Genomic DNA, 10,035 nt, shown 5'->3' on the forward strand with positions numbered 1-10,035 from the left:
TTTATTAACAAAATGTGTTCCAGTTTATACTGCTTTAGCCAGTGATCAAAAAGGTCCTCAAATTTAAAATTTTCTTAATCTCTTTTGAGCTTATTTGAAAATGCATAAAATTCTTCGAAATAATAATTATTATGCGCCACAAGTTGTTGATGTAAATCACAGAATTTAGTCATCTAGCTGTTGTGATGTGATGTTTCGTTAATTATGTGTTATTTATAAACGGGAGTTTAAAATGTTACCAGATCTTGTTACTATTATCTTGTTGTATGCATGTCCTCTAATAAATTATTTCGAAACATAAAACTTGTTTAAATTATTATTTTGTGTTGCTTACGAACGATTAGCTAGTAACCAAATATTAGCGAACCGTAATAAAAGGTAATGGTTAATTCATTCATTTTAATTCAATTACACAAGAAAGATTGGATGTTAATTACATATTAAGATTTGTTTATTCTCGTTAACCGTTACTTAACCAATAAATTAAAACCACCCAAAATTGAATTCCCCTGACGCATTTAATTTAATGTGTAATTAATTATTAAAAATTAGGTACCTACTTAAATAAATTTAATAGCTCAAATGCGCCTGGAGAATTTAAGGGCACGTAGCCCACAATATAACAAGATTCGCTCACACGGGACAGAAAAAACAAGAGGAAATGGCACGTGTTGTGAGCTTAATGACGCCCATAGCGCCACAGTCCTTTTTCAATCTTTTGCCACAAATTGGTCTGGTTAATACACAACTTTTTTGTACAAGCTGTACAAAAAAGTTGTAAAGCTATGCTTGTGCAAGCCTAAGAAAATGAACTACGTAATCCATAAGTGGGTATTTTTCTTACACGGCTCTGGTGGCTGCAGTTTATGATGCAATCATAAATTATTTAACCTTTTGGACGCCACAGTCGGCCACAGACGACAAAAAAAAAACTGAAAATCGTTCCATAGGCGCCACGAAATGCCGACATGTGGCGCTTATGGCACGATTTTCAGCTGTCGTGTTTAACCAACTGCGGCATTCAATAGTTTAATCTACTTAATTCAGATGTTTCCTATCGCCTTTCATCATTAAGCATCATTCTTTCATTTTATTTAGAAAAATACAACTGGACAAATAATTAACTGCCAAAAAGCAACCTAACTTAAATTCACAAGTGTCTCAATAATTCCATGTACAGTTGAGTTCATAAACTTTTGAGCAAAAATTTGATCAAAAATATCTGAACACGACTCTATTGTCAACGGCGTAGAAGCGTGTTCAGATATTTTTGATCAAATTTTTGCTCACAAGTTTATGAACTCGACTGTACATGTCTCAATACTACCCAGCAATGTAAAAAGTCCGTCGGTTAAACTATCAGAGAATATTAAACACAATTTTTTTCTTTAGTAAATCACACAAAAAATTACAAAGACGGAGCGCGTCAAACTTCGGAAGTGGAGGCCCGTGACGTCACGCGGAACTTTAACTGGTTATATCTTCATTATTTTTTTCTTTAATTGACAAGATAAAATACGTGTCCAATATTTTCTGATAATCTAACAGACTACTTATTTTTTGTAGGAAACTAGTCCATTGGGACTTATGGCGCATCCACTTGTTCTTTCTCTTCCATATTCGCTCGCATACAATAAGATTCAAATTGAGATGTTTTCTAACGAAACTTATTGCTTCTTCTACGGATTACAACGAACCGACATTACGAAAACGACTCAGTAGGTATCAGCGTTGTCCAATCTAAATTCATACGGCGGGAGCCCCCGGTGCCCAGTGTTGCGGATGGTGAAGATGGCGCCTCCCAAGGGTTCATCTTTAGGGTTGAGGCGCTCGCGCGACGTGGTCACGAACAGTTCGTCGAGGTTGGGTCCGCCCCAGCACACAGACGTCGTTCGGGTCACTGGCAGCTTGTACGCGTACACTATTGATCGCTTGTCTGGATCCACGTGTAAAATCTGACGAATGATAATACAACGTAAAAAACTGATTGTAAGAGATAATTAAGCTGTTTCAACATACATCTATGACTTCTTATCGTATTTCAGGAGTAAATTTAACTGTTTTTTTATGTAGTAATTAACTAATGCACGTTTCCAATAACTAGTACTAATTATCGCGTTCACGTCAGCTTATGAACGTTAAATGCGTCATAGGCTCTGAATCGAGTACCAGGGTGGAACCTTTTTTTTGCAAATATTATGTTGATACATCTGCTAAAAACACCGGCCATATGCGAGTTATGGAGATATCCATGGTTAAAGTTTTGAGGTTAGAATAGCGCTATTTAGTTATTAGAATTATATTTTTGGTTTTGCCAAGGCGATTTTTCGATTCAGTGATCTGTTTGCGAAATATTAAAATCGAGCCCCCCCCCCTAAAATCTAAACTAAAGGGTGGAAAATTAAAAAAAAATCAGGATGGTAGTTAGTATGTCCGACACGCTCTTGGCCGGTTTTTTCTTTTTGTCATACACAACCCTAAAAATCATCGTGAAATTAACTGAGAAAAATTCCTACCCTAGTACGCGATTCAGTTTCCTCGATTGTATACAACAATGAGATTTTACACTTCATTTGTTCCGGCTACACCAGGTCAACACTTTGCTTTCTTGATTACCAAGTAATACCACCTAATCTGTAACGTAATCGTGACGTCACCAACACTCACCGTTCCACCGAACATGAGCGCGACCCAAAGATGTCCTTGTGCGTCGATCACCATTCCATCGGGGATCGCTTCTTCGTATCCATACTCCGATATATCGATTATAGTTCGTCGATCACCTTTTCAAAATAAATATAAGCTTTAAAATTGCATGCATAATAAAATTAATCATCATCCTAGCCTATGTACGTCCTTCTGCTGGGCACAGGCCTCCCCTTAGAATGAGAGGGCTAAGGCTGTAGTTCTCACGCGAGCCCAGTGCGGATTAGGACCTTCACACACACCATTGAATTACTACGCAGGTTTGTGCAGGTTTCCTCACGATGTTTTCCTTCAACATAAAGCTCGTAGTAAATTTCAAATGTAATTTCGCACATAAATTTCGAAAAACTCAGAAATGCGTGCTGGAGTTTGAACCCATGATCCTCTGCTTGAGAGGCCACACGTCAAACCACTAGGGCCACCGGTCACGGCCTTTAAATAATCATAAGGGCAATAAAATTGCATTTTTTGTTTTACTTACTTATTTCTCCTCTTAGCAAGTCGTAATCGAATGCCTCGATTTTCTGGGTGGGCGAGTCGATATAGTACATCACTGAGTTGTTGGGCGACCAGGCGATTCCGTTGGAGATCGTGATGGGTTTCATTTGCACGGCTGGATGGGTCAAGGAACTCTGGTCGAGGCTGTAGAGCGTCGCTTTGTCCGGGACGACATCGTCCCCTGACTGGGGACCTTTTGTACCTAAAACAAATATCAATTCCAAAACCCAAAACGCTCGAATATTCACCTGGAGAGTTCTGCGAGCGTTTAGTTTAGTTTAGTTTATTTATTCATTCAATACATCATTACATTATAATTTACATAAATGTCAGTGATAAGAATTTGTATTGAAATCGTCAAATGTAATAAGATTAGTAATTATAAAAAAATATAATTCTAAGCATGTCATTATGTGAATGAAAACAATTAAAATAAGACTGGTTCTCCTCAAAGGATCGTCAGACTGAAAAAATGTCAAAGATATGTAAACAATTTAAATGTCAATGTAAAAACAATAAAATAAAAATTTCAGCCGCTATCAGTTTTCTGTCGCATATAAAAAAAATGGGAGACCGTAAGCAAGAAATTTTAAATAATTTTAATTTACTGCATGCACACTAATTGGTTTAAAAAATCCTTCCATTCTACCTGAGTCATTTCTTCAGTATACTACTATTATATATATATTTCTACAGTACAGAAAAGTGATAGCGGTTAAAACGCTCGTAGAACTACCCACCTCCGCCTTGTGTCTTAAGTCGTGAGGTTATTTTCCACTTACCCACCCAGAACCGTCCCTCGGCATCAGGCTTGCCCTCGTTAATGACGTTGTCCGGCAACCCCTCGTCCAGCGACGTAAGCAGGCGCAGCGCCGCGTCGCCGTTGACGCCCCAGTCGAGCAGGTACAGCGCCGCCCGCACCGCCACCAGCAGCCGGCTCGTGCCCGCTACTAGTGACACCACGTTCACTTGACCGTAGCCTGTGGAAGGCAAAGTCGGAGTCGGATTTGGAATTGAAATAAAAAATACAAAAAGATTCCAAAAAACCAATCTTAATTTGATTAAGCAATCAAATTAAGCAAAGCAAGCAAGTAACGATATCTCTTGTCCGGGTGAGCGGTTAGTTCCAATGGAGTGCCGAAAAAAGTTTCTCGATGAGGGCATAGATGTCGCTAGCGTCACTGCTTAAGTGGCTAAATAAGAAACAAACAAGCTGAGATATGAGGTGCATAGGGGAAATTCGTGTCGGTACCGTTGACCATCAGTGGTGTAGCGGTATAGCACGCGGTACGGAATACCGAGGACCTGGGTTCGATTCCCAGTGATGGTCTTATTTTTCTGGTTTTTCTGTACATCTATATTTCAGTTTGTATTTTCAATTTAGGTTTTACGGGATGACCGTAAAAGTAAAAATTTGGAATTGAAATAAAAAATACAAAAAGATTCCAAAAAACCAATCTTAAAGTCGGAGTCGACAAAACTACATTGTAAATTCCTTTTTAAAATCACTAAGAGACCCCCAGACTAGCGTCTTTCGAGCGTCGTCGTAGTATCAGCGTCAACGCACGTTGTGCGTTCTACTTTTTCGCAAAAAACATAAGGTGTTCAGCAGCCGGCCAGCGATGGCGTCGCGTCGTAGCCGCGCGGACGCTGGCACGACGCAGACGCTCGAAAGACGCTAGTGTGCTCGCTAAGCATAAAAAACAGAGGCCGTATTGTCTAACTTGCCGACGTGAACGATCGCATTCACCATTTCACTTATGCCGTGTGACAGAAAACAGCTTTATCTACACCTATATAGTAAATCCTCAATTATGCGTTCAAAACCCATAGGTAATGACCAGCATTACGACATTGGATTCTATTATGAACACGGCTGTATCGTAATGGTCAGATTTCATACATCATTACAGCACGGGGGGGGGGGGCGACGCGACCACGTGCAGCAGCAGGTCGTCTCGCGCGCGCTGAGGGCGCAGCTCGTGGGGCAGACATACCTTCCTAGTTCTCGTTAATGCAAGTCATTCTCAGTGGTTCTTGAACACATGATAGAGGATTTAATATATGGATATAGATAAAATATTGTATGCAACTGTACGTAATTAGGCCTTAAAACACTCATCTGACCCTAACTCGTGTTTTAAGGACCCATTACGATACAGTTGCATAATACTATAGTGGTGAAAGCGATTGTGATTCCAAGTGCGTTAATGCCTCTGATTGTCGATCTTGACTTTTTCAGTCGCTATGTCCAAATACTGCTTCCAACTCGTAGTTGATTAAAAATCACTAAAAAAACATAAAAACTTTTCGATTAAGGAATCTACGAAACAATTTAATGGTGTGTGTAAAGTTTCCAATCTGTACTAGGCCCGCGTGGGAAATAGTCCAGCCCAAGTCTACTCGTTCTAAGTGGAGGCGCCTGTGCCTGTGTACTCGTATAGGCAGAAATGATGATGAACGAACTGAAACAATTTGCTCACCCGCGACCTTATGATAGTTACATATGCAAGAAATGTGTGTTCATGCAGTTCCTCCACCTCCAAACTGTAAGAACACACACAAATGACATAAACCCATCTATCACCACCACCACATTACACTGACGCGTTTCGAACTCAACCAGAGCTCATCTTCAGAGCAACACAACCGTTCACCATGCTACCAGAGATGTTAGACTCAAACATCTACATTATAGAAGTCTATCATAAGGTCGCGGGTGAGCAAAATAATTGCTTCAGTTCATTGATATGGACCTCCGTAAAATAACGCCTGATTCAATAAATTATGATGGTGAACCTTTAAAAATCCCTGAACATACTTGGGTGTGATCTAGTTTTTAATTATTCCAAGTCAATTTGCTCAGCCACCTATGTATATCTCAGTACGAAAATACAACATTAAATCCTCTCTTATTAAGCCACAGAATTGAATTAGATTCCCTTGGTTATTTGAAGCAAATCATAACAGCGATTCTCGAAAATACGTTACCTAATTACTGACTAAAACTGGACGCTCTACTTCCACTGCACAAATGTATTTCGTCACAATTCGTGTAATTTAATTACAGTGGCATATCAACACACCTAGCTCCACTCAAAATGTAAAACCGGCTTTTTTATCAAGGTATGAACGGTATGTACTGCCAATTATCATTACATTTTTTTACAATGAATACTTAGCATATCTACTACCTATTAATTAAAATGAAACATAATAGCAATATTTTATAAACTGTTGGGTAAATCAGTAAGCTAAGTACCTACTATTTTAAAATCTAGTATAGTACATCAGCTTATTTTTAATGCACAATGCCAACCAAAATGCAGTTTTTTTTACTGCGATGAGCCTAATTCAAGGGATGCGGTTGAAAATAACGAAGTGGCTTTTATTCAGCTAATCAGGATTATACATGAAAAAAAATACCTTGTAAAAACCTGACTTTTCACGAATAAGTATTTGACCAAAACTAGCTTTTCAAAATTGTTACATTTGAGGCTGTGGTATAGAGATCTAGGTGTGTGTTACTAGTTTAACATTTGGTGAACAACGCCATAATAAAATGTATTCATTCATTCCACCGCTGGGCAGGGTACAGGCTATCTCTCAGAATGAGAGGGATGTAATTATCATACCTACTGGCCTAGTGTGGAATGGGAACTTTACAAACAATGAAGTAGATTCGATCCACAATAACAATTCTAGAAATAGGTATTAAAAATTAAGCTATACCACGCGCCATATAAATCTGTTTTGACGCATTTTTAAGATACATTTTTTATGCGACGTCTTTACGTTACTCCCGGATTGTGTGCGAATCGCTTAACGGTATAGTGCCTATTCAATTATTGGAATTATACCATTATAGTTTTTGTGGTACTAGTCGTGGCAATGAACTTTTAGGCAAAGTTAGGCGGCGGAAGGTAAAATAGATCAATAACATATAATTTAGATGTAAGTCTAATCGCTTGCCTATATGTTTCGAATGTATTTTCCCCGACACGTAGTCGAGCCGATGCACGTTTTGGTCGAGCGCGTCCACAAAGAACAGGCTCTGTGAATGCGGATCCCACACCGGACTCTCCGCGTGAGCGAACAGCGCTGGACTGCCCGGGTGCTCTTCCGACGATACCTGACAAATAAATAAATAAATGACACGGGAAACTTGACACCAATTGACCTAGTTCCAAAGTAAACAAAGCTTGTGTTATGCGTATGCGTACTAGGCAAAGGATAAACATACGTATTTAACACCCAAGAGATGAGAACAAACATTCGTATTATTGATACAAATATCGGCCCCGATCGGAGATAAAACCCGGGACCTCAAGCCATCCTGTGCCCTTAGTGTAAGTTTTCGGTTACAAAATTCGTCTCGATCGCGTTCTCGTTAAAATCTCAATTTGTATGCAAACACGAACAGCCCCTCTAGCGGAACGTTTGCGATATTCGTGATTCCATACAAATTGAGATTTTAACGCAAACGCAATCGAGACGTATTTTGTAACCGAAAACTTACACTAAGGGCACTGGGCTATGCGGTCGTCAGTGAGAAAGTGAGTGACAAAACTGTTGACATCCTCAGCATGTTACATTTTAACTTTTCATCGCCGATGTCTCCAGATAATTAAGATAAGAAATTTATAAAATCACTTGCTTTTAGGGCTGATCAAACATATACAGATTATACAGATATTTGTGACCACTTTAAAATGCAAAAACTCTGTGACCGCCGTGATTCAATGGATTCTGTTTTACATTATAAAATTATTCATTCTAAATTGGATACCCCTGATTTAATACAAAAGATTAATTTTAGAGTTCCGCGCGGACGAGAACGCCTGTATCGTAAAAAATATCTTTTTTCTATTTCTCGCAGTCGGACCCATTATGCTGGAAATGTTTTTATAAAGCGAGCCTGCAAACTATTTAATAATAGCGAAAGACTCAGAGACGTGGATATTTTTAAATGTACGTGTGCATTTCTGAAAAAAGCGTTCAAATGGACTTTAGAGAGTACATCGTAGGTTAACACTCACAATAGTGATAAGGATGTACCTATAATAAAGCAATTTTGTGTGTTTGTCACGTTTTCTTATATGACTCATTAAGGTCTGTTTATATTTCTTTGTCTTCAATTTCATGTTTATATATGACTGTTTGTTTCTCAATAAATAAATAAAAAAACAGATAAGACGCATAGTGCAACAGCGTCCTACATGTATTGGGGTCCGAAAGCACTTTTGGCAGTTTTAGATCCAGAAATAGGCTACGTTGGCAGAATCTTCTTACCTAAGTTTCAGTAAGAAGTTCATAAAAATGGAACCATACTTTTACGCGCAGGAAAACATAAAATTAAATATGCTTGCGGAAATTTTGCTTCTACTTTTGTTGAGACTCCTTATTTAACTTTTTACGTAGGATGGCGCTATCTAGATGTCCCAAGATTGTAGGGTCAGAGAGTTGTAAACAAAGGTTTATAATCGAAATGGGATTATAAATTAAATACATGTCTTTAATATTTCTACATGTGTCATTTATACGTGCTTATTAAGGTACAAAATAACATAAAGTTTACTTACCATGGAAATTTTATAATCATTGGTTAGATCTCGGTCACGTTTCGCGACACTGACTATGCTTTTGGGCATATTTAAATAAATAACTAACAACAAATATGTGGCACCATACATTTTGTAATAGTTATTGTTTTTGTAAAAAAAAACTATTGGAATTTTTAACTATATTACAATTTAATCAGAGCGCAAAGTACGTAAATGCATATCGACCGGCTGAAATTCGGAGCGTTAATGGTAGTGTTTGGGTATTTTTTTTTAAACAGTAGAACCCGCGCGTTATCAGTATTCTGTCCGCAGACTTATTGCTGCGTTTACAATGGATTCTCGTTCTCTAAACACCAAAAGAATGGACAGAAAATGCTATCGTAAAAAATAAAACAATATCGGTACTTTTGACACTTTTATTCCATAACTATTTGTTATGAATCGCCTCTTAAAATAATACGTTACAATACCCTAGTGTTTCTAATTAAAATATCATTCATAACATTCAAACTAACCATTCAATTGTCACATCTGAATAAAATTATACTATTTGACATTTACCCTTGAATACGACGAAGATGCTCAATGTTTAACTGCCATACACAATAATAGTGGTAAAATTCCCTACTCAATGGCAATTTATCTCAGAAACGGAATTAACATCACCTAAATGTCTCCAAGTATGGAGGGAGATGTGACACACGGTCCATTTTATTTCTTACAGAGTTAAGATTCAATGAGAAATTCATAATTCGTGTAGAGACAATTCAAATTACATGTTCAATTTCCAATATAATATCAGAACTATTTCATACAAATTAGGTGCTAAAATTCACGAGAAAAGAGATAATAATGCGGCATATTTTCCATATGACTGAAGTTGATCTTTTACATTAATAGCGCCTTATTTTCATCACCTATGCTTTTAGCGAGGTTCATTATTTACTCAAAAAACGTGCACCGGTATTACCCCATGACGCATGTTGAAATTGGAGTCAAGTTCCCTTTTGAATTACTGTTATATTGGTGTACGAAATTTTCACCTGAGCGAGCTCTGATGCTGATAACACTAATCGAGATTTATTGTTCAGGCACCAAAGCACGGAAAAAGTAACAAACGTATAAAAAAATATGAATGCACTGGTGTGCAATCGCAATCAGATCTGGATATTTTGTACTTTTTTGGTGTCTTTTTTATTTCATTGCATTAGTGATGAAAATCTGCGTATTTAAACCGTTTGCCAAGAATCTCGAGAAAAATAAAAGA

At 37.8% G+C, this 10,035-nt stretch overlaps 1 protein-coding gene across 1 annotated transcript; it reads right to left on the reverse strand.

Annotated features, from left to right (window-relative positions):
• Window positions 1–1,335: 1,335 nt before the first annotated feature.
• Window positions 1,336–10,027, reverse strand: LOC141439161 (regucalcin-like). Its single transcript, XM_074103330.1, has 6 exons — window positions 8,787–10,027; window positions 7,177–7,336; window positions 3,987–4,184; window positions 3,188–3,406; window positions 2,668–2,783; window positions 1,336–1,955 (listed from the first exon to the last, which is right to left on the reverse strand). Exons 1-6 carry the CDS (start codon window positions 8,895–8,897, stop codon window positions 1,716–1,718), a joined length of 1,044 nt encoding a protein of 347 aa, XP_073959431.1. The 5' UTR covers window positions 8,898–10,027; the 3' UTR covers window positions 1,336–1,715.
• Window positions 10,028–10,035: the final 8 nt, after the last annotated feature.

This window comes from Choristoneura fumiferana, chromosome 20 (assembly GCF_025370935.1).
Source record: "Choristoneura fumiferana chromosome 20, NRCan_CFum_1, whole genome shotgun sequence".
NCBI classification, from domain to species: Eukaryota; Metazoa; Arthropoda; class Insecta; order Lepidoptera; family Tortricidae; genus Choristoneura; species Choristoneura fumiferana.